Raw genomic sequence first — 25743 nt, forward strand, 5'->3', positions numbered from 1 at the left:
ACAACCCCCCCCTCGCCCCAAAACACATGTAGATGTCAGTGCTAATCAGTTTAAAGCTACAGGCTGTGGTTGGTGCGTTGGCCTGCTTTACTAGCTCTGTAAACAAAAATGGGTTCTTTGGAAGCCCATTTCTGCTGAGGTGGTGGGGGGGCTATCAGATGAATTGTTAGGCGTGACAACGATCAAAATACTCGTGGTGGGTCAAATCTGTGAGATACTGAGTCAATCATTAGGATTTCTAAATATAAATGAGATAAGTGAGATGAGATACAGTTTGAGTTTCTAAGTCAAATTTATGAGATAGTAAGTCAGAATGGTAAGACAGAATTCATAGTCATGACTTTTTAAGTCAAAATTATGACTCTTACTAAGTCAAAATGACACATTATGAATTTCTGAGATTGTAAAAACTCTAAGATGGCGAGTCAAAACTTTTACGTATTCTACATCAGAATCTTGATATACGATATCAAAAGACGATCTCATTTTGATTTAGTATGTCAAGATGAGATTCACAGTCAAGATTATGTAATGCAGAATTCTAAAACTGTAGGATATCATGATTTAGTAAGTCACTTGACTTATTGACCAGAATTTGGATTTATTGCAAAGGTTTTACAATCTCAAACAAGGATTTAAAAATTCCAAACTCTATCTCATAATGTTGACTTAAAAAAAAAAAAAAAAAAAGGCAAAATTCCGACTTATCTCATAATTACAATTTAACATCTAATGATGAGCTACCGTCAGCTATTCATGCTGCATTCAAGACAACTGGGATGGTTGAGTATCCAACATCCTGCTTGTTATTCTAGCCTGTATTTCATTATATTTTTTTGCATATAAATTGGCTCAGGAACTAAACTGGATTATCCATTTAGACCACGGCCACTCATTTCATATCCCATCAACAGAAACCCGAAAAGTGTTGGCACTGTCTTAACCAACCTCTGAATAAACCTGACTTCTTATTGTTAACGTGTCATTTACTTTTAACATGATGTTTAAACAATTTTTTCTGCTTCCAACTCCTGGAATGCTTTGTTTTTTTCGGTTGAAATTCATGTTGATTTTAAACACAGCCAGTGTCACTACAATTTCAATACACTTTAATAGTTGCAGCTAGGGCTGCAACAATTAGTTGATTAATCGTTAGTTGACGGAAACTAACAACTATTTTGATAACTGTTTCATTAATTTTTTAAGTAAAAATGCCAAACATTCGCTTGTTCAGGCTTCTCAAATGTGAGGATTTTTATTCTTTTTTCTTGTTGTTCATGAGAGTAAACTGAACATTTTAGGGGTTCCCGACTGCTGGTTGGACGAAACAAAACACCTAAAAGATGTCACCTTGGGCTGTGGGAAATTATAACAGGGTTTTTTTTTTTTGTGACATTTTTCTGAAATTTCATAGACAAAACAACTAATCAGTTAAATCAAGAAAATTATCAGTTTCAGCCGTACTTTTGAAGAATTATTTAGGATGCTTGTGAGGGTGCTTCATCTGGGCTGTGAGGGTATTCGAAGCAACCTTCAGTATTTGAAATCAAGTAATCTACTCAGCCCTGATTTAAATATACTTTTACAGCACTGTTAAAGATCTACAATTGAATTCATCTGATTAGTGGAGCTTTGTGGGATAACACGAGCCTTTAGGATAACATTGTGAGTTGCACCAAAATTAGTGACTGTTGCCATGACATTGCCACCATATGTGTGTGTGTGTGTGTGTGTGTGTGTGTGTGTGTGTGTGTGTGGGGGGCATGGCATGGCAATGAGATACCGAAGGCACAAAGTTACGACTCAGCACTCCTTCTCACTAAAAAAAACATAAAAAATTAAAAAACACAATCAACCAACCAACCACTCAAATCTTTAGAAAACAAACAAAAACATCAAAGAGGACCGCCCCCCCCACCACCACCACTTCCTCCTCCTCTTTCAAGAGGGGGCAGCGCTTCCCCTGAGATGGGCGGAGCAGGTAGTGTCTGTGTTTTACATTAGAAGTTCCTTCTGTGCATCACGTCACTGTCGTCCACTTCTCATGTGCTACATTACAACACAGGTGCTGGGCTGACGGCGCACACGTCCAACCCCGGGATCTTCTTCCTCCTCCTCCTCCTCCTCCTCCTCCTCTTCATCCTTGTCCCAGTGTGACCCGATTTTCAGAGTGCGTTCAGATACAGTTCTGTGTCTATGTAGATGTACGTGTGTTTGTGTGAGGGAACAGGCTTTAAGAAAACCTCTCGTGACATCGACACTGCACATACACACTGCTACATACACTCAACACGCACACATTCAAGTTTACGGTATGAACTGCACATCATAGTAGGTTAGATTAATAAATATTAATTAAAGTGTAGTAAATAAATAAGAAGCATCTTCTAACACCCCTCCCCTCCCTGCCTCAATCACACGGATAGATCCATTGAATATATTACCAGTCAGTTTGACTGATCACAGAGTTGCTGCTGGTCTGAACATTATTGTATCTGCTCATTTTTAGGTTTTTAGGATTATTTCGTCTCACATTTTGTTGCAATCTTACACTGTACTGCTGCTGTCTTACTCCAAACACTTTATACGACAATCTTGCGCCTCAGCTGTTGTATGAACCAATGTTATTCGGTAGCATCTGGGCCCAGTCACAACAGATAAAGGCAAAGTACTTCCTTCAAATGAGGCTGAGATTACAGTGCCGGAAGCAAACGTTAATGCATCACAGGGAGGATATTCTGATAATTATTTCTTTCATCCCGCCAAGCTAGCAGTGGGCAACAGGAATAAAACTAACACTCTATCATCGTGTTAGTTGCGGCGTCGGCTGAAGTGATTCTACCTGGAGGCTTTTATTCCAAATTCATTGCAATTTCTAGTCCCAATCTTCACCCTTGCTAGCAGTAAAGTCCTGATGAAGCGCTTGATGATCACTGTGGAAAAAAAATCCTGGGTAACTGTTGCATCGTTCACACATACACGCTGAAGCCAGAAGGGTATCCCTCTACATAAACAGCTGACCTCTTCAGAGTAACAGCACAGTCACACAGTGTTACAGTCTGTAGTCCTAAAACACGACTGAAGACTCGCATTTCTCTGTACAGGGCCCCTATGTGAGGTACCGTCCGGCTACTGCTGCTGCTGCTGCTCAGCTCAAGTCACATTAAAGAACTTCAGTCATCTAAACAAATACTACTCTATGTGGTGACTTTACCGAGGTTATTTCGGTGTCATGTGACTTATGCGTGGCTGAAAGTCTTTTCCTGATGCCTGGAATTTGGTTACCATGCCAATGCCTAACATATAGTCCTTAAAATACTACTAAAACTCAGGAGTAGTCTGTCAGTGACAAAAGACTTGGAAATTCATTTTATTTTAATCTTGTATTTAAATGCCAGCTGACCAAATATAAACTATATTAAATAAATACTATTCTCCAGCCACAGTTTCATGTTTTTTTCGTTCATATAAACAAGACTTTGGTTTCTAACACTCCCATTTTTTTTTAAATATAAGAGCCCTTTGATTTTAAAATGTTTAATTACTCGTCCATATAACCACCTTCAGTCTACTTTCTTTTTTCTCTTCACAGCTCTTTCAGCAGCCATTTTGTGTTATTAATAATCAGATTTGGTTTATTAAATAGGGAACAAAATGGTGCTGAATAACTCAAACCCAAATTTTCTTTTCTGGTCTTTTTTCCTCCTCCTTCATCTCTTTCCTCTGTCTGATAACCTTCATAAAACTTAAAACACTAAAAAAAAAAAAAAAATGTAATTCTGAGGAGTTAAAAAACATTGTCATTCTGTCTGTGCTTCGTAAGGCTGGGCAGTGGAGAGCTAACAGGCTATGGCTAAAAGAGGCTAAGGCTAGCCACCAGACTGCCAAAAAAGGCAAATAGTTAGCCAGCTATAGCTAGCTGACTGATTTAAAGTTTGCTAGGCTAACTGCTAGCCAGTTAAAAGGTGTAAATAGGTAGCAATTTGACAGCTAAACACAAACAAATAGCTGTCGAACAACTAACCAGTGCCAGTTAACAGTGAGCTAGCTGACAGGCACAACGCTAGCATGGTAACACACTGTAAAACAACAGCTCGCTAAGAAAGTTAGCCAGCTAACAGGTAGATGGTTTGATTAAATGTGTTGTCATTTAAGTCAAAAATCATGACAAAATGCCCACTAATGTTCCCCAAACGTAACACAAAATTAGTTATTTCATAGAGATATGAAACAAAGACTAGCAAGCTAATCATTGCATTTTTTCAGCTGTAACCTTAGTATTATAAGGTTATATCTGACTTATTTGTCAGTTTACCACATAATTCTTTTCTATGAGTCCCTACTATTGTCTGCCAGATATAACCTTGTAAGACTAAAATCAATAGAATTTGTTTTCGGTCTCTAATCGGCTATAAGCTCAGCTAAATAGATTCTGTGCTAAAAATCAAAAAGCCTTGTTCCCTCCGTCAGCACCATGTTTTTTCTGAGTATGTTGTGTTTGTGTGTTTGGAGCTACAGAGTGGTGTGGTGTGTTTTGATTGTCTGAGCATCCCCACAATCATTTCAAAACACGTCGTGCTGCTCACAATGTAAAACAAATTGTCTTCTTCAGAGAGGAATTAGAACTTGAGGAGTCTGAACGCACCCCAGTTTATCAATCAAGTTTCCTTCAGCTCACCTTACATCCCAGCCTAGCCATTCCGCACTTTTTAGCAAACCAACGCAAAGCTTCCATGACTGTATTTGTCTTGAACGCACCCCAACAACGCTGTGAAAACCAGTGTGAAAAAACCAAACACTCTTCAAAACTGGACAAACCAGTTTTATTCAGGTCCAGCTGGTTGCTTGCGGCTGCTTATGAGCACATCTTTCATGTCCCACCACAGCGAGCAGGGTGCATTCACTCTCAGCTGACTAGTTTGGGCAGAACTGTCCTAGGCTGGATGTTTCCGTTGGCATCAGTGATCGCTGCCAAGTTAGTCCTGGTTTTGGAGGAGGAGGATGTGGCCGTTGAGGAGGTGGTGGCGAGCTTGGAGATGGAGGTGATGGCACCATCGGAGGCGGTGGTGCCTCGTTTGGACGACGAGGTCTTCTCCCCCGTGGTGGTGGTTCCTGCTGGCGGCTTGGGAAGTCGCCGCCTCAGCCATGGGTGGCGCAGTGCCTGGCTGGGCGTCATCCTGAGTGTCGGGTCCCACTCCAGACACTGTTTGAGGAAGTCCAGGAACAGTGGGTCATCGCAGCCCTTTAGCGCTGCACTCCAGTCCTTGCTGCCCGGCGGGCCGCGTACCTTCCCCCTCCGTGATCGCCCACCATTCAGCACAGTGGTGCCGTCAGGCAGCGTGGTGACGGTGCAGTACCGTGGGTAACCTTTGGATGACACAAAGTTCTTGGCTCGCTTGGAGGCATCAAGGAGCTTCTGGCTGGGCATGCCCAGTAGTTCGATGATGCAGGCCAGCTGGTCGGCTTCGTCTTCACCTGGCAACAGCGGGTAACCGGTCAGCAGCTCAGCCAGAATGCAGCCCAGGGACCACATGTCGATAGGCATCCCATACCTGGAGCCTGGAGGAGAGGGCAAAGGTCAGCCAATGGAAATCCTAATTCAACCTTCAAAATTACCTGCTAACGACTACATTCCATTCCCACTGATCATTTTCCAAACCAGGTCATCAGCTCTTGGAATGACTGATTATTGTTCTACCTTCCAAACAGACTGCTGCAGATGAATAATCTATTAAATACATTAAATTAAGTCCCTTTTAGTTTTCTGTGAAAGTCACTGGTACTGTGCTTTTAAGGACAGGTACATGCATGATTTGAGAGCTGGTTGTTGTAAAATGTTGCACTGACAAGCTCTGTTATGAAAATTAAACCTAGCTAGTAACCAATCAAGGGTAATATGGTTTTGTTTTTTTCTTGCATTAACCCTTACACAGGGTTACATGAATTTAGACATGAAGTTTTTGAGGATTTATTACATTTTTGGACTGCCAGACTGCCCTTTAAGGTAGGGAGACTACCTTTTACCTACCTTAACATATTGTACTGAGCCTCTCAACTAAATTACCACATGCTGATTGTGTTATTTTGACAAAAACAAAGTTGACTAAATGTTGACTCTCATTATTGCCTGCAAACATCAGGTCTCTGCAAGTTGCTTTTCGTTGCTGAAATGAACTTAAACCAGAGGCCAAAACCAAAATGGATTGAAAATCTGAAAGAGCAGCCCATTAGTGTTATTGCTGACCAAAGGCTGCTTTCATTTTCTTTTCTTTTTTCTTACCTAGGATGACCTCTGGTGCTCGGTAGAACCTGGACTGGATGTAGGTATAAACTCTTTGATGTTCATAACAACTAGAACCAAAATCTATGACCTAGAGACAGACAGAGACAGAAAGAAAGAATGTTTATAGATGAATGATCATGCCTTTAATAGGTAACACAAGGAACGTGTTAATTTTTGCTGTCTCACCTTGATTCCGCTGCGTCCCTGCTGCTTGAGTAAAATGTTCTCGGGCTTGAGGTCGCAGTGGATGATGCGGTTCTTGTGCAGCGAGTCCAGACACTGCAGGATTGAGTGGGCAAACTTCCTGACCAGCGGGAGGCTGAAGCCCTGGAACTTGTTCTTCTTGATGAGCTCGTACAGGTTCATGCTGAGCAGCTCGAAGGTCATGCAGATGTGGTTTCGAAAGGTGAAGTTCTCCAGCATGTGGATGACGTTCATGCTCGAGTCCTTGTCCTGCTTCCTCAGGTGCTCCAGGATGCGGATCTCCTCCGCAGCCTGCCGGTGGAAGCGCTTCTCGTTGCGGACCATCTTCAGAGCCACGTGGGTCTGCGACTTGTGGTCAAACGCCTTCACCACCTGCAAACATGATGCTCTCATTAATCTTAAATCTATCAGGCCATAAAAGAAACAACAATTAATGGTAAAAAGCTTGTGACAGGAGTCTAGAAACAAAAGAGTATGAAAAGATTATTTTCAGTTTTTTGAATTAACATTATACCTGTATTTTATTCCAGCTAAACGACAATTGGTCAATTGACCTTAATATTAACTGAGAACAATTTTGATAACTGATTAAAAAGTCGTTTATCAAACAAAAATGCAAGATTTGCTAGCTCCTAAAATGTGAGGATTTGCTGTTTTTCTGTTTTGTATAATTGTGCATTGAATATATTTGTTTTTAGGACTGATGGCTGAACAAGACAAGCAATACGATGATAAACTGATAAACTGCATATAAAAAATAATCAAGAGATTACGCAATGATGGAACTAATCATTAGTTGCAACCCCAGCTTGCCGATTTCTTGATGACATGATGGATGATGGATACGGAAGGATGGAAACCCTGTATAAATTATAATTACATTAAGTGCAGCACACATTACTACTTGTATTTGCCCAAATGTAACACAACATATTAATTTATCGGACTATACATTAACACAGATTTTAAAGCAGATGTTTTGTTTGAATGGAGCGAGTACTGATCCCTCCATTACAGAGAGAACCTGTTACATTAAGAGACTTTTGCATTGTTGGTTGTTTGTAGACTCAATGCTGCTATGGTAGCAGGTCTTTTGAAGTCTGTTTATAGAGTGTCTCTTGGTCAGCACTTAAAGCAATCAGTTAGCCATGTTTAACGTACTGGAGTTGGCGACGGCTCGTGTAACGTGTTCTGCTGCCACGGAGGAAATAAATTCATGACGAGTGAAAACAAGTAGGAAGCGTCTCGTGACGTCTTTACTGCAGAAACGGACCCAGAGTCAAAGCATCTGTCAAGCAGCCTGAGTTACCACTGTAACAAAGTGTCATGATGAAGAGGTTAAAGAGACAAAAGAAAGCCTCATTTTTGATCTGGAGAAGACCCGACCTGTTCCTATTTTAAGACTCTAACTAGTGATACTACTACTAACTGCTAGTTTTAGTCCGTAGTTGTAGTATTAGTTGCAGCAGCGATCATACCTGTCCAAAGCTGCCCTTGCCGATGACCTTCAGGACTTCGTAGCGGTAGGCGATGTGGTCATGTGGGACGTGGATGTAGGATCCCTGATCATCATCGTAGCCACCGTTGTTGGCTCCGCCCAAGACCCCTGACCTCTTCTTAGCATTTGGACCAACAAAATACACTGGAGAGACAGGAAGAAACACAGGATTAATAAATGATCAATTATTCACCATTCTCATTCCTGCCAATCAAGGTTAATGATCATTACAATCGTTTATTATGGGTGTGATGGTAATAGATTGTATCTTACGAACTACAGGTAATTCCAAGGGGGCAAAAAATGTTATGATTTTTATTTTCATCGATGTTTAAAATATTTTTCTCAATTAATCGATTCATCGTTTTGGTCTATACCATATTAGAAAATAGTGAAATCATAATTTCCTCCATCACGTCATGAGGTGATGTCTTTGAACTTCTGGTTTTTTGAGCCCAACAGCTCAAAGCAAAGCTATTCAGTTTACTCTTGCATAAAACAAAGAACAGCAGGAAAAAAGGAATGTTTTGCATTTTTGTTTAAAAAAATTAATTCATCTTTTTAATCAGTTGTCAAACAGTCAATTCATTTTTATAGAACCGACTACTTCTATCCGTGCTACATTACTGGTTTGCTACCATCAGCATTATGCAATCAAGATAAGCATCTTTAGAAGGACTGGTTAAACCTGCTCACCTTCGGGGTAGTTGAAAACTTCGTGGTGTTCAAACGAGGACATTTTGGACATGAACTGCTTCATGGCCTGGTCCGGGGACATGGGGTTGGGCTTTGGTTTGCTGTCCGTCGACTTGTTGGAGGTGGCGCTGCCCTGGCGGCAGTGGTGGCTGGGCTCTGAGGCCGAGGACTGCCGGTCAGGCAGCGGCAGGCCCGGCCGGCTGGAGCTGAGTGGAGCCAGGCCGTTGGGCTGGGAGGTCAGGACCGGACGCTTGTTGGTGTTCTCCTCGTACAGCTGGGTGATGTGGACCTGCGACTGCGACGATAACTGGACGGCGTCCGACATGGTGGCTTTAGAGCCTCCCTGAGGGGAAACACACAGAAACATCAGATCAACCGAGGCCTGAGGATGGTCAGAACAACTCAAACAACCAGTCACGCTCACATTCACACCTACCGGTCATGTCGAGTTGCCAGTTAACCCAACCTGCGTGTCTGTGGGAGGAAGCAGGAGTACCCGGAGGAAACCCACGCAGGCACGGGCAGAACAACTTATTTTTTCTTACTGAGTATCTTCTTTAAGCATACAATGAATTGTGTTTACCTTAGAGGACCATCCTGGTGGTGTTTCGTGTTTTAGTCTAATAACTACATACTCCCCACCTTCCTTGCAGCTCTTTGTCAAAGTTGTTGCAGCTGCAACAGGTAAAGTAAAAACTCTCCCCAGTTGGTGATATCTGCTCCGAAATATTGTAGTAAGAGTATGTGGTGACTGATTGTCTTCTTGAGGTTTTTCTTTTCAATCAACTTTCATGGACAGTGTTAAAATGATAACACGAATGTGGTCATCTGTTGCGTCGATAAAACTGCAGTTCGGCAGCTGTTTCTCAAATCTCGGACGCTTGGGTGTTCTTGAACCCAACATAAGAGACTTTGCAACACTGCCCTTGCTCTCCAGTGAATATCAGGTTAGAAATTTGGATAAGTAATGCCCACAAATTAGTAATTTGTTCCCTTGAATGAAGAGCTAATAACCTAATTCTGACTAATGGACACCTCTCTCCCTATTATTCTGTGTCTCTCGCTCAGTGAGTCACTCCCTGTTGTCGAGGATACCAGCACGCCTGGTTCTTTTCAGATAACAGAGGTGCATTCGGTTTAATTTTACTGTTTCACACACGAAGACACACACGAGCACAGAGGTGGCAATATGGCTCAAGTTCAAAGACCACACAATAAGAATATCTGTGTGTGCATGCTTGTACACTCATGTAGGGGTACTGAGGTATAAAGATAAGGACGTGAAACATGACGTGAAATCAAAACAATAACACACACACACACACACACACACACACACACACACACACACACACACACACACACACACACACACACACACACAGAGCAGTGTGTGTGTTGTCAGTACAGTTACAGAGACATATGAGAACAAAGTGTTTGGCTCTGTTGACTCCCTCCCCTGACAACACAGGAGAGGAAACACACTCTGCCAAAAATGACCGGGACTGTGATAAACAATTATTTTCATTATTAATCAATCTGCAGATCATCCCCTAAATTAATCCATTAATAGTTTGTTGTATGAAATATCAGAAAATAGAAATGTCCAGTACAATATCCTACAGCACAAGTCGGCATCTCCAAATCGCTTGTTTTGTCTGACCAACGGTTCAAACACCCACAATATTCAGTTTACAAAGAAAAGCTGCAAATTCTCAGATTTGAGAGACTGGAATAGGCAAATTTTAGTAATTTTTTCTTGTGGGAAAAACGAAAAAAAAAGATTATCAAAACTGTTGCCGATCAAGGGAGCTTTCACATCAGGAAAGCGAAAATAACAACAGTCTGACAACTATGACTGTTTCTGCTGCTGCTGCTATTACTAACACCAACACCACCACTGCAACTACGACTCCTGCTGTTTAAAATACTGATACGCCAGAGTGTCCCACAATAAACTGGTAATCAGAGGTCGTAAAATCTGCTCGGGCAAATAAAAAGCTGCTTCCAGCCGTAAATTTATGATTTCTGATACGTGATATAGAGTCTCTGATCTGTTTTCCTGTGAGTTAATGTTATACTTCATTAAAGCCTCGGCTATAATAGGCTAATGATAATGCACTATAATGCTAATGCTAACAGGTATAGTGATACACTGATCAGCAATGATATCAATTAATGGTACAAATAAATGTTGCATCAGTTCCTTTATATGATTAATCCTGTGTGTGTGTGTGTGTGTGTGTGTGTGTGTGTGTGTGTGTGTGTGTCCGTCCTTCACACTAGCCTATAAACCAATCAGCTGTTCAAAGCATCCTGGAGCAGAGGGCTATTATTAGCCGCAAGGCTACAGCTGACTGTTCCACAGAACTGCTGCCCGGGCTCATGGCTTCACAGAGCTAACAGCAGGCTAGCCACATGCTAGCACGTTAACTGCAGCTCGCTGGTCAAACAACAACCTCGTAGCAGCGACAGGCTGGTGTCAGGACCAGACTGTTTCACACCGTATTTCCAAAGCGTGCCACATCAACACATAACAGCCCCAGAAATGGCCGAATGAATGAAACTGAACGGAGAGCACTGACATGTGATCAAGTGATCATGACAATCAAACCAAACGTTCTGAAAAAAGCTTTTGGTAAACGAGTCTTTTTAGCTGCACAAAGCCACCATACATGCAGGTCAGATAAAGACTGATGATCAGTTCACTGATGTTTATCAGCTGATAATCGATGTCTTCAGTGATTTACCGGCTGATAACTTCCAAAATAAAAGCAGCTGATCCAGGACAGGCTGGCGGCAGTTTGAGTATGTGTTGTTTACATGTTCCCCAGACACAGGTTTCTAAAAACTGTTTGTTAGATAAAAATATAACAAGACTTCAGTTTTAAAAAAATCTTCATGTATTTACCTAAGTACATTTTCTTTGTGAATTCAATTCTTCATTCTCACTTTTTAAGATTAATCAATCTTGAGGCTCAACAAATAAATAGATTTTATAGAAAAACAATAATGAAACAATAATGAAAATAATTATCAGCCCTTCTTTCATTTAAATTAAAAAACAAAAACAAAAAAAACTCGATGCGTAAAAAAGTTTAGTTGCATCTTGCCCCTGAAAATAAAGTGACCTAATCTTCTTTCTGTGCTGTACTTGTGTTTCAGTGATGCACCAAGCCGATCACGGCTTAAAGGGCATAAAGCTCTTCGACATCTGTGCCAGTGCCGTACGTGACTTCTGGTACGTATTCCAAAGCGGCATTTCGTTCTTGGTCACGTTAGTTGGGAGAAAATAAACACGATTTAACCTACAGTATTCTTCCATTTAACAAAACTGCTCATTGCATCAATGAACTATTTCATCCAACACTATGAACACAAGACCTTTTCATACTTTTGTACTCCATTCTGTGGACACTTGTGGGTCGGCGCTTACAGTAGGTTTGATAATCGGCTACTTAGCCAAACTCACTAGGAGGTGTGCGACTTTACTGAATCTTTTTTTATCTTCTTGTACTGATTATAAATCACAACGCTACGCCAACAACTTTAAGAACATGTTGAATTTGGGGTCATGAACCCACTAATGACATGAGGAACGTAGTAAACTGATGGTAATAATGCGATGAACAAGACATCTGTACCGTCAGGGGGTTGTGGTTGTTGTTTCGAAGCGGCGGCAGGGCAATGGGCGACGCTGTCTGAGAGCCGCTGTGACCGGGAGAGTAGACCGGCTCGCCCGCTTTGCCTGGAAGGAGACGGAGAGAAGAAGGATGAGTTTCACCATTTCCAGGGTTTTACCAACCAGTACAAGACCCAGGGGCAGCACCTAAACCGAGTGAAGGGAGAAAACTATGCTGAGAGTTCTCTACCGCTCTGGAGAGGAAGGATACTGTGTTTTCCATATATATTTCAGGCCTAGACAATTTCGTGTTCATTCATTACACTTTTACAGAGTGTTGCATTCTGGGTTATCTGTAGCCTTATTATGTTGCTACATTTGTTTGCAGTTTCACAAATTTTGATCAACGTCTGATTGATCGATTACATTCATTGATTGGTTATCGTCAGTTACCTGGATGTTAAGTTTTGGATTTCGGTGTCTGAATTACACCCGTCAGATTTTAGCGAACTTGACATAGAGGGTTAAAGGAAAAATACGGTTTATTTCAAACTGCTGTATTTCCCATAAATGTGGATGTTGTTTCTCCAAACCTCCTCCCAACAAGGATGTGGAACCCTAAAAGGCAGATTAGTGGCCGTTCCTGGCGGCTTCTTTCTGTTTCCTTTGGGTTAGAGTCAAGAGACCAGAGTTTGAAATGATTCATGTAGGAATCCGGTTTATGTGGAAAGCTGTAGGAGGCTCACAAGTCCTCATTTCCTCATTTTTTTTTTAATCAGCCTTGGTTAGATATTCAATTTACTCTCTCGTACAACAAAGAAATGCATCAAATCGCAAAGTAAACTAAATCCTGGACTAAATTGATAAAAAAGTTCCTGACTAATTTTCTGTCCATCAACTTTTTGATTAATAGACTAACCGTTGAAGCTCTATGCACCACTATGGTTCTGGCTTATATGAATTTATGGAGTCCCAATGCGGGCTGGACAGAGCTGTATGCTTGACACGACAAGAGAAAATTTTAAGTTATTGATTCATGCTGTTTTAGCTCCATCTAAAAGAGTCTGCCTGATTAACGTGTTGCGTCCTGTTCTTCAAACAGGTGTAGAAATAGAAGTGTAAAAACAGGACCTTGTGAATTTAGCAGCTGTTAGCGCCGGAGCATCCTGACAGTCCTGTCCTCACAGTGAGGTTGCCAGGTTTGAGCTCTGACTAACTCGTGATGTTACATTGGAGGCAGTCTACTTGGCACCGGATCAAACTCTCAGAGTACAGGATGTATCGCTGCCTCCCTGCAACCTGCCAAACATCACATGCCACGACCACCACGAAACGAGCCTCTTATGTAACACGTGTATCGGGCACATGCTTGTCAATCTCCTAACATATTAGAAAGTGGTCGGGATCCCTCCAACACTGGTGGGTTATTTGAGTAGACTTTGGCAGGAAGGCTCAAAGGTTTTCATTGAGTGAGAGCCAATCAGTCTTAGATTAGATACATTACGTCTGAGGAAGACCGAGGCACTCACAGACACACAGTATAGATACAGACCGACAGACAGAAGCAAATTGTCAAGGCCTCACCGCAAAAATGCCTCAGAGGGAGACTTTAACATGTCAGGCGCCACCGCAAATTTACTCGAGGCTTAACTCAGGAGTCAAAGCGACATTTGTCTCTTGGGTTTTTCTTGCAAGCAACAGATTACAACACGGAGGCAACAAACAAATGCATTTATAAACATCAAACTCCGCAGGTGCTTTTACATTAAGCCCTTTAAACCAGCTCCTCTTTTAGTTTCTTCCTCCATTTTTTTGCAAAACTTATTTATTACTATGACAAAGATTTGATCATTTTCTTCTTTAGATTTTAAGACACAGCCACAGAAAACGTGAAGTGATAAGTTTGCTCTTTGGATGCCCTTTGGTGCAGCGATGGGATCGATCAAGACAAGGCTGAGCAGCTTAATCGTTGAGACCTAAACTCCAATCTGAAATCTTTTTTTTTTTTTTTTTAAAGCGCACTACTAAACAACAGCCTGCACAAGTGTGGGAAACCACCACAAAACAACCACAGCAAAAAGCCTATTCAGACGATGGCATCAGAACCGTCACAGCACGAACAAAATAGCCAGTAAAAAAAGCTTTGGCGCACATATACCAAATAGTTGCAGCAACCAAGCAAAGTAACCCACTAAAAACACCACACCAGGCTTTAACTTACCAGTGGAAAACACCATAATTACATAACCTGTGTTACAAAACAGGATCAAAGCAAAAATCAAATTGGACAAGCCACGGCGTAAGAGCCATTACTTTCCTCACAAATAACAAACAGCTTTTTTACAGATGTGCAAGACCGATTCTGTGAACCACTTCTTTTCATAAAAACACCAATCAAAGTTAATCCCTGGGGGGCTGGATTTGTGGAAGATGGCTTCTACAACAGGATAATGATCCTTAACACACCTCAAAATCCACAACGGACGACCTTAAGAGACGCAAGCTGAAGGTTTGGCCATGGCCCTCACAGTCCCTAGACCTTAACGTCATCTGTGGGTAGACCTCAAAAGATCAGTGCATGCGAGGTGGACCAAGAATCTCACAGAACTAGAAGCCTTTTACAAGGAAGACTGGATGAAAATCCCCCAAACACGGACTGAAGAAACTGTGAGACCTGCTAAAGGGGGTGTTACAAAGCACTGACTGTGCAGGGACCCCAAAATCTTGTTTTGGGCCCTTTTCCCTTTTTGTTATTTTGAAACTGTAAAAAGATGGAAATAAAAAAGTAATTTTGCTTATAAAATTAAAGAAATTTGTCACCTTTCACTTTATTTTGGAGAGGTCAGGTCATCCTTTACTCACTTAGCTATTCCCAGTAACAGAAATTTTGACCAGGGGGGAGCAGACTCCTTCCTACCACCGTGTAACACTCGCTGGAAAGCTTTTATTGCACTTAGGTTAACAAGTTGTCAGCCTGGTTCTCCTCTGCTCCGCTCTGCTCTGAGTGTGTGTGGGGAGGGGCTGACACACACACACACACACACACACACACACACACACACACACACACACACACACACACACACACACACACACACACACACACACACACACACTCACAGTCAAACAGAAAGCGGAGGAGGGGATGGAGACGCGACCGTAAACGAGAGCAAAACACAGTAGAGACTCTCACCACTGAGCTGGAATGACACCGGTACAGTTTTTTTCAGTGTCTTAATTTTATTATCGTAACACTGAACTCGGATAACCTCTGTCATCTTTTCGCTCGAATGCTTATTCCCCCACCTGCCTACATTTGTGCTAAATGCCACAGACTGCTAAAAAGACACTGTTTCACAAGAGGACGTCCCTGAGGAAGCAACACTCACTGATCCCATGGATGACGTTATTTGTATTTCATTTACAAAACCTAAAAAAGGTCAATGGTTAAATAACAAGAGTATATTAAGCTGTGCAGACGCCCTTACAGCCATCTCAACATCTACACCATCGGTAAGAACTATGGCTGCAACTGAGAATTGCTGCCGCTTGGATCGGTTCGTCGTTTTGTCTATGAAAGGTTAAAAAAAATTGTGAAAAAATGCCATTCACAACATTTCTTAGACCCACAGTGACGCCTTTACTTCGCTTGTTTTTGTCTGACCAACAGTCCAGAAGGTAAAGATATTTAATTTACTGTCATATATGTAGAAGGAAAACAGCAAATCCTCACATTTAAGAAGCGACAAACAGAAAAATGACTAAAATGATTCCATTAATTCATAATTGTAAGTAATTGTTGGCAATTTTCACTATTTTCTGACATTTTGTAGACCGAGCTGTAATTGGAAAAGACTTGTCAGAATAATAATGGAATGGAAGTTAGTTGCAGCCCTAGTTCAAATTATCCCTGGATAGTTAGCCCTATTACTGGCCACTCAGACATAGCCTAAATGAGACATTGCTCCAGAGCTGCAGCGATTAATCGATTAGTTAACCGACAGAAAAATAACCAGCAACTTTTCTGATAATCGATTGTGTCAGTCACGTCTCAATATAGAAAAGGCGGTTTTCAGGCTCACAAATGTTAATATGGCTTTGTAAATGGAATATCATTGGGTTTTAAACTGGATATGTTGGATATTTTTTTCCTTTGTCGACATTTTATAGACTAAACTATAAGGTGACTAGTCAAGAAAATAGTTGGCAGACTGAATGACATTGAAAGCAATCGTTAGTTGCAGATCTACGTCGTTCATTTATAAGTGAAATCGGATACAAACAAGCAGTGCATAGCTTCTTCTGACTCGACTATTATCATTAAGCTTTGTTTTTTCGTTTTGATGTCATTTTTCTAGGTTACCTGTCTTTGAGCTCAACTAGGTTAAACACAAATCTCTGAACTGCGACTAACGATTATTCTCAATCTGACGATTATTTTCTTGAGCGATCGATTAGTTGTTTAGAGAACGTGAAATGGCATTCTCAATTTCTCAAGTTAAGACAAAACCTAAACCTTAAGATATTCCATTTATTCTCAGATACGACAAGGAAACACAGCAAATCGTCACATTTGAGAAGCTCAAGCAGCTCAACCGTTGCTTGAAAATCGACTGATAGGATTGATCAATTATCCAAACAGCTGCTGATTAAACTCGTTGCAGCTCTAAAACCACTGAAACCAAACGCTGCCTGAAATATAGGAAATCAATTTAAAAACCGGTGGCATGTGTGGGGTTAAAAGTCAGCAGGAATGCAAGGCAAAGATACAACCTTGGACCGGAGTGACCCAGGACTGGATCAATTTAGGAGTCTGGAGTCTGTGTGGGTCCTGCAGGTTGATACAGTCTAAGGAGGATGAAAGTTTTAATATAGCCTGATAATCCCAAATAGGCTGCCTCCCTCTCTCTCTCTCTTTCTCGCTCCTCTTCAGGGTTCTCCCATCCATTATAAGACTTAGGTGCAGCGCTGAAGCCGAATGAAGGAAAAAAAAAATGCTGAGTTCTCTAGCACTCTGGAGAGAAAGGATACCGTGTTGGCCCGAATATAAGACGGTATTTTTTCTGAAATTTAGGTTTAAAAAAGTGGGGCTTGTCAGATTAACGTTTAATCGATTAACAAAGGATGCTAATTAATTTTTCTTTCTAGGTTAATTTATTTTCCTACAAAATATTAGAAAAGTGTGAAAAATGTCCAAGGTCTTCAGTTTGTTTCTTTTTTCCAACCAATAGTCCAAAACCCAAAGATACTCAATTTACAATGATGTAAAACAGACAAAGCCGGAAAGTCCTCACATTTGAGGAACTGGAACTAGGGCTGACCTGAATGGCTGAAAGCTTCCGACTGTTGCCATGGTAATCAACCTCCATGGCAACATTTTTTAAACTTTTTAATCGTTATTATATATGTTACCACAAAAATCCCCAACAGCCGAGGTAATAAGAAATAGTAATCCAATATTACTCATTATGCATGAACATTGATTATTAGTAGTTATTCTCAGGTATGGACATTCAGTCTTCGCGACAGTTTCGTGCGTCACGTGACGCAGTCACGTTACCAGCACTGACAATGGGAGGGTGACACGTGACCCCATGACAGACTTACAAGTTGCAACTACGCTAGCAGGATGTCGAAAAAGTCAAGCGTCTGGCGTAGCTTTCAGATTTGTGAAGATGACCCCCAAAAAGTCGCGTGCCAGATGCGTCAGGACCAGCTGAGCCGTCGTCAGTGTGACCTGCATGCTAACTAAGTATAAACAATAAAGTCCAATTTTGACGATTTTAGGGAGTGAATTCCGATATTGATATATTGGCCTATATATATGTATATGTACATAATATATACACACACATACACAATATCTTTGACAGGCCAATATTGGCCGACCGATATATCGGTCAGGCTCTACTGCTGAGTCATGGAAACGGTTATCAAAGCAGTGGCACGACTGAATGGAGACGAGCCCCGATCGACCTTTGAGATGCAGACCCTCACAGGCCACCGTCCGCCTCTCAGCAGCTTTCAGTGTGCAGGTTAAAGCAGACAGATGGTCTCTGCTGCTGCTGCTGCTGCTGCTCCCTGCCTTTAATCTTAACGCTCACTGTAATCCTGCTAATGAGGACGACTCAGAGAGAGACACTAAAACACGGCACGCTGCCGACATGCTGTAAAACAACCGCACGGCAAAGCACATACAAACAGCGCAGCCACAAACACGCACCGTGACTCGAATACTGGTAATGAGCACGCAACAAACTCCAGACTGTTCTCAAGCTGGCATTAAAACTGCAGACGCAGCACACACAGGCTGCACTAAAACAATGCAGCCTCTATTGCCTCTTCACATCAACAATAAATATCACAATATATTCTGATAGCGTTATCAATACATAGGCACTCAAACCTTGATTACAGTTTTCATCTGTTCTGCTCTGTAGCCCTGGATCGGAGCCTCCTTCCTTTCCTGCGGACGACTGCTGAAATGATTAGTTACTTAACTGATATTTTAGTGGGTTCTTGTGCTCATAGTGTGTTTTATATCATGTGGTATTTTTCTTCCGTGTAAAGCGTCTTCGAGTATCTTGAAAAGCGCTCTATAAATAAAATGCGTATAAAGTATGTAAGTTGATTGGCAGAAAACATGAGGAGTTTTCTCAATCGCTTAATCGTTTAAGCGAAGCAGAAATAGCAACTGCTCTCTGGTTCCAGCTCCTCGCATGTGCGAGGATCTTCTGCTTCTCTCTGTTTTATATCATTGTAAGTTGAAACTTTTTGTATTTTGAGCTGTTGGTCTGACGAAACAAACAATCTGAGAACGTCACACTGGGGTCTGGGAAATTAAAATTGGTACTTTTCACTGTCTGTCTCAGTGTCTCACGAGCTGCACATAAGCAACATAAAAGTCACAACGGGGAGCAAAATAAACAAAATCCTCTATCACTTTTTTTGTGACTTTGTATTGTAATATCTATATAATGATGTAGCACATATTCTGCAAAATAATGGAGACATTGTTTTTAGATAATATCAAAAGAAACAATGCCTGTTTTTGGCCCATTCAGCTAATGAAACACCGAAAGAAATCACGGTACATTTTTACATCGCATCAACTGTAAAAATCACATTGAAATCCGAAACTGTGATAAGCTCTCTTACTCATGGATTTGAAACCTTGCCCAATGTTGGAGAAATGATTAATACTGATATTAAAATAGACAAATCGAGCTCTGATCTGTTCGTACACATGCATGCAGGAAATTAAACTTTCTTTAAACACCCACGATGGTCTAGTACAGCTGAAGATATTAAATATATCGTTTCTGCGGAATAAATCTCTGACGGTTGGCAAATTTCTGTTATCTCAACGTATCTACTTTCATATTGCTCAACCCTAAAAATGACACAGACACACTGTACAGTGCAGTTTACTAAATATACCCAACAAAAACACACGAGCCCATTCAAGCTGGAGCGCGATCAATATCAGTATGGCTGCTATTATCGGCTTATGCTGGCTCGTCACAAGCATATCGATATTAGGGTACGTCTCCAGATGTGTAATATGAAAAAATACGTTTGTATATGTTTTATAGGTGGCATTTTTAGTTTTATATGACTTATGTATTTTAATCCTTTAGTTTTGCTAAACTGCAAAATATACCGCCTCATACATTCTAATTCAAACTGTTTCTCAGTGGCCTCTCAGCCCTTCAGCGGCTCCACGGGACCCCCACCTCTACAGCATTTAACGATACAGTACTCTGCCTCTACAGTACATACCGATAATGTACCAAGGCTCTATACTGGAGAGCCAGCACAGTATCCCTCGCTGTGAGCCTGACAGATGCACACTGTCAGAGTGGAACAGCAGCGTGATGAATGCGAACCCGACACCGAGCTGGAAATGCCAGAGTGCCGGCGAGCACCTCGGCATGCTGCTCGACAGGACGAGTGGGGAAAGTTTGCAGCAACGTGACCGCATGCATGGAAGGAAGTTACCTGGAAATTACAGGTGAGGAGGGTGCGAGGGGAAGATGCCTCTTTTATTATTTCAACCTGCTGACCTTTTATTTCTGACCCTCACTGGCCCACTGTAGATGAATCACTGGCGTTTATTTGATTCCGGGTTGCATAGCATCTACTCCTTCCTACAACATTTTAAGAGTGTAGCATATTCACGCTGTAAAAACCTAAAAATAACTTAAGTGAAATTAAAAATCCAAGCATGTGTTGTAAAATTTGAGTGGTGTGGTGATATCAATAGAAATGTAAGAACTGCTCACAACTGGAAAACAAACCTAAACCCGCTGCAACAACAATAAGTCAATTAATTGATTAGTCGATCGACAGAAACTCAATCGACAAATATTCCGATAGTAGAATATTTTAGTTTTTAGTGGTTTAGTTATTTTCTGAGCAACATGCCAAACATTTGCTGGTTTCAGTTTCTCAAATGTGACGATTTTTTCACAAATGGCAGTAAACTGGCTATCTCTGGGTTTGGGACAAAACGAGACGCCTGAAGACGTCATCTTGAGCTGTGGGAAAATTACAATTTTTCACTACGTTGTGTCATTTTATAGACAAAAGATTCATTGATTAATCTGGAAAAAAAACCAGCAAGTTAATCAGTAATTAAAATAATCGTTAGATGTTTTACAGAGTTGGTGGACTGTATGAAACCGGGTCACAAAATGGAACAAAACTGAAAACGGTGCCTGAAGCAGCAAAAACTGTCGCCACAAAGCCTGCAGGAAGAAACACTGACTACAAACTTAAACCACTAATGAACTGGTTGTAGATATTGTGGACAGAGAGTGGTTCTGCTGTCCTACTACTGTTAGTACAAACATACAACGAAATCAGCCTCCAAAAAACATGCTGACATAATGTGTAGCTACAATGAGGCCGAAAAAACGGCTAATGTACACTGTGGTAATAATCACTACCCTGTGTCAGCCGTTGTCTGAGCTGCATGACTGTAAAAGTGATCACATGGCAACTATAAATATTACAATTAATAACCTCTGAGCTACATTTATATTACCGTTACGTAACAGGCTAGTTAACGCGATAGTTAACAGGCTAGTTAACGGGATAGCTGCCTGTGTTTACATTCATGTAGCTTCATTCATGTCAACACACTGACAATGCTGTGAAAACACCTGACTAGTCACCACAAGGCTACCTAAGGATCCTGTGTTTCCATGACGATAATCGGTGTCCAAACCGCAACAACACTGATGTTACCAAGCAGGCCAACCGCAGGCTGGCGGTGGTCCCGCGGCTGCTTAGCCCGTGTTTACACTAGAATAGCTACTATTAAAGCCCAAAAACTACATGTGCATTAACATGAGTTTTCAGAGTAACAAAAACCGGAGGCAGCCACAACCGCTGCTGAGAAGCACTCAAGTCCGTAAGTAAGAAAGAGGTCATCTTTGATTTTTTTTTAAATTTTACATGGTTGACACCGACTCCAAGAGAAGTTAGCGCTCTGTGTCAGAATAACTCGCGTTTTAGTTAATTTACACACAGCTGACATACGTTTTATCCACCTAAAAAGTTGCTGAGACGGGATGTCGTGCTGGCCGAGCAGTTTCAGACGAATACCACATAACTTCGATTCGAATTTTAGCCATTGGTTGAATGTCACACCCCTCTCTCTCTCTTTGCCTCAACATTGCCCGTCTGATTTCCTGCTGTTCCTTAGAAAAAGATGCTAAAAACACAACCGACCAATTGGGTTAGTGCGTATTTTCAAAGCTGTTCCTGTATCAAACTTTAAAAACGTCCGAGAAGACGGAGACGTCCAGGGTTCCTGTAGATGACCCTTCAGGATCGTGATACTGGATCAGAGCTAGGTCGGGTCAGCTACCTGGTGGTGGCTCGTCTTACAACTGACTCAAAAGATATTGTTAGTTAAAACTAACATTTGTTGCTTTAACAGACAGCAGTTGTCTTGGGATGACTTACAGTAAGACATGTATGCTATTACAGCCACTGCCTGACTGATACTGGATTTTTGAGGCTGATATAAAAAGTGAAAGTGAAAGGTAAAATACTGTGATGATAATGAGGTTTTCAGTGCTCCCCGGCTCAACAAACTATTTAACTGTGGCTATTTAACAGGTGGGTTGCTATCTTCCTGTTTTTGTGACCATCGTCACATTAATACACGAAACAAACATTAATGCCATATTTCCATCGTGTCTTTTACGTTTTTTTCTCCTCTTAATTACGGTCATCCCGTTGCACCCTGATCTTCTGCAGTAGTTTACTGGCACCCAACGTTAAACTCGACGAAACCAATCCCTACCATTTGCACAACGGTCGTGGATGGAAACCAGCATTTCCCTTTAGCGGTTTTTCCTGAAATCCCGGTAGAAATCTGCACTGGATTTGGTTGGAGACCTAGCCAGTGTTTTTCTAAATTGCCCCCGAGCAGCAATACCGTGCCACTCACCCACTGTCCTGCTGCCCTTGCCAGTATGGATGAGCTTGGGGTCAGCCGGTAATATCAGCCCCACCGACAGGCTCTAGTTGCCACATGTAACCAAAGAAACATAAAGGTATTTACAATTAAATGGCGATGCATCATTATGACATTCTGTAAACAACCACCACCATGCTAGAAACCCTCCAGGGAACGGAGACAATCTCTTCCAATGGGATAAATAGAGACGTGAGCAGCTTATAAAGCTGTAAAACAATCACCCCAACAGTTTCAGACTAACACAAAGCCACAGCAGCCGCTTTTACATCGAGTATAAACGTGTAATATTACCTGTGACAGGTATTATTACGCGTTTTGAGAAACGCAGTAGCGTGTGTTTGCTACTTAAATGTTATTTTAGAAGATGAAATCTGTGTGTGGGGGTTAAAACATCGAAGGGGAACCAACTGACCTCTGACTGAACTGAACCGAAGCTTAATTTCTGTCTGCCGAGCTGGAGGGCCAAAAATGACCCAGCCACCGAAAAAAAAAAAAAACACACACTCACGGGCATAATACACGCCGAACAGCACCGAGTGCCGTGTCGGGCCGACACACACGAAGCTAAGAGGCACCGGAGAAGTGTCTTTAACCGGCCGCGCTGTTGTTAAGGGCTTTCAGAAGCGGTGAAAATCGGGAACAAAGTGGCCGTAGACGGCAGGCAGGCTCGCCCGGGGAGCCTTCTCTATCCGCTGGTTAGCTGGCTAAAAATAAAACCCGTCAGACGTGGGACGGAAGACGTCTGGAGCAACTTTTATTATTATTATTATTCTTTTTTTTATCACTTTAGTTTCTACCTTCATGCCACGGCTTCTCCCCCGTCTCCCTTTCACGAGATTACAGTTAATTTAATAAACAGAGAAGCAGACACCGAGTCTGTTTCCATCCCTGCCCGTTGGTTAGCTAGCAAAGCTCCCAGCCCTTCGCCCGGTCTCCGTTGCTCTCCTTTCCGACTCGTTAGTTTACACTGGATTCAACGGAGGTGATCGGGGCGGAAGCGGCGGCGTGTCTCCGCCGCATCGGCCGGGCCCAGTCGCCCTCCAGCCGCCTACAAAGGATGTGCTCACCCGTCGGAAGGACCGAGGCTCCGGGCTTCTTGGTTAACATGGCGGCCGCTCCTCTCCTCTGGGCACCGACTGCCAGGACGCCTCCTCTTCCTCCATCTGCAGCTCCTCCTCTTCCTCCTCCTACTCCTACTCCTCTTTCTAATCCGTCCCCTCAGTCCTTCAGGCTGCGCAATAACTAACAAAATATCTCCCTTTTCGTCCTTAAATGTACTGTTTTTAACATGGAGTTCCTCCTCCGCTCTCAAAGTTTTATCATAAATGCGGTTTTTAAAATGTAAATATTATTTTCGCCTAATGCACGTAAACATTATAAGAAACTTTCTGAAATAATAGAAATAAAGATATTAATGCTAATGTGCCAATTCTACTGCAAAGCTGACAATGGACACATTACAAACAGTTCAATAATTGTATCATTATTAATATTATTATTATTATTTATTATTATATTCAGTATAATAGACTAATAGAGACTGACTTGCAGTGATGTACAGTGTATTATAGTACATTATATTGCCACCAATGTACAGTATATAGTCTATCTAACTATCTATCTATCTATCATTGAAGTAGTAGTAGTAGATGTTCCCTTTCAGTATGTATTAATGTATTGATTTTTATTTATTTATTGTTTATTGTAAAAACTCAACTATAATATACATACATTATGGCACAAAACGAAACTGCATTATATTATCCTCTTATATTTATCACGCTATAAACATTATATTATATTACTAAGGCTACTTTTATTTACTATTTCACAATATTCTTTTTCTATTTCTATCATTAAATTGTGTGAATGGTCCGTATTTTTTATGCACAGATTGTTATGTCTAAAACTGCTGTGTATGTTTTCTCATATGTGGATTATATTGTACTACTACTTATATCGATATTGCTACATTTACATATACACTCAGATGCCCCTGTATTCAATTGCACAACTGTACAATTTAATATAATTCAGTACAACAGCTCTGCCATAAATTCTGCCTTGACAAAGTGTATAGTGTCCAGCGTTTGGTCCATTGTAAAGTCTCATTGGCTTAAATGTGTAGTTTCAGTTATATGTTTATTACTGAAGTCGTAGTTAAAGGTGGTGTTGTTTCTATTCATGTATTTTGTCCTGTTTGTCTACGTACGTTGAGTGCTCAGAATATTAGGAACACCTCTGACTAGGTTGCAGTCCGGCACAACACCATCGCTAACTCTGAACCCCATTGCTAAAGTATGCAACTGAATGAACGCACTTTATGGAAAGACAGCTGTATTGGTCTGAATTAGATTACGCGGGCGTACCTAACAAAGCTGCACCACTGGACTCATTAGTTCTGCACGTACATGTTCGTACTGGCAAAAATATTTGCACCAGGTTGTGTAATGTGCATAATGTGAATAGTTTTTGAATTTCATTCATACAATTTAATGTTTTTCCCCCATTTTTTTATTGCTCCCTATCTGTTAATCTGTTTAAGTGGTAAACCTTGACTCAAGTTCTGTTTCTTTTTGTCAAACTAATAACATTATTTAATCGCTGTTATACTAAAGGATTGTCAAGCTGCATGTAACCATAGCAACAACACTTATGTTTCACAAAACGCTGCCAGTTCAACTAAGTAATGGTAAAACCAGTGACACTCACCGCAAAATCCAGAGGAAGTTCAAACCCCGGAGGCCGATGTTTCCCTTTCGGAGGAAAAATAGGTGTGAGCCACTGAGGATGAAAGTTTTTCTGTGCGTCGAGTCCCAGAAGACTAAAAAACAAACAATGCTCAAGGTGCAGCAGAGCAGAGCAGAGCGGAGCTCCTCATCCAGGCCCGGTCTGGTGTTTCCCATATGAGGACATCATCACTTTACACAACGTGGGACTGTTTA

The 25743-nt window shown here is 41.4% G+C and overlaps 1 protein-coding gene across 2 annotated transcripts; it reads right to left on the reverse strand.

Moving 5' to 3' along the window:
* Positions 1-680: 680 nt before the first annotated feature.
* On the reverse strand, positions 681-23961 carry dyrk2 (dual-specificity tyrosine-(Y)-phosphorylation regulated kinase 2). 2 transcript variants are annotated; one of them, XM_040147518.1, is made up of 7 exons: positions 23866-23961; positions 12326-12429; positions 8682-9024; positions 7966-8129; positions 6470-6859; positions 6281-6371; positions 681-5559 (listed from the first exon to the last, which is right to left on the reverse strand). In XM_040147518.1, exons 1-7 carry the CDS (start codon positions 23903-23905, stop codon positions 4907-4909), a joined length of 1785 nt encoding a protein of 594 aa, XP_040003452.1. In that variant the 5' UTR covers positions 23906-23961; the 3' UTR covers positions 681-4906. The 2 variants fall into 2 exon arrangements, with proteins under 2 accessions (XP_040003452.1, XP_040003453.1); XM_040147519.1 differs by lacking the exons at positions 12326-12429; positions 23866-23961 and adding an exon at positions 23596-23628.
* Between the last annotated feature and the right edge of the window lie 1782 nt (positions 23962-25743).

Source organism: Xiphias gladius, chromosome 2, assembly GCF_016859285.1.
Source record: "Xiphias gladius isolate SHS-SW01 ecotype Sanya breed wild chromosome 2, ASM1685928v1, whole genome shotgun sequence".
In the NCBI taxonomy this organism is placed as follows: domain Eukaryota; kingdom Metazoa; phylum Chordata; class Actinopteri; order Istiophoriformes; family Xiphiidae; genus Xiphias; species Xiphias gladius.

Bases quoted from the DNA above. Each gene is read 5' to 3' on its own strand.
- dyrk2 (XM_040147518.1), bottom strand. From the start codon at position 23,905: ATGTTAACCAAGAAGCCCGGAGCCTCGGTCCTTCCGACGG. The intron at 9,025-12,325 runs GTACAGATGTCT...GTTTCCCCTCAG, and splicing joins ACAACCACAACCCCCTGACG to GGAGGCTCTAAAGCCACCAT. The intron at 6,372-6,469 runs GTGAGACAGCAA...GTCTGTCTCTAG, and splicing joins AGGGACGCAGCGGAATCAAG to GTCATAGATTTTGGTTCTAG.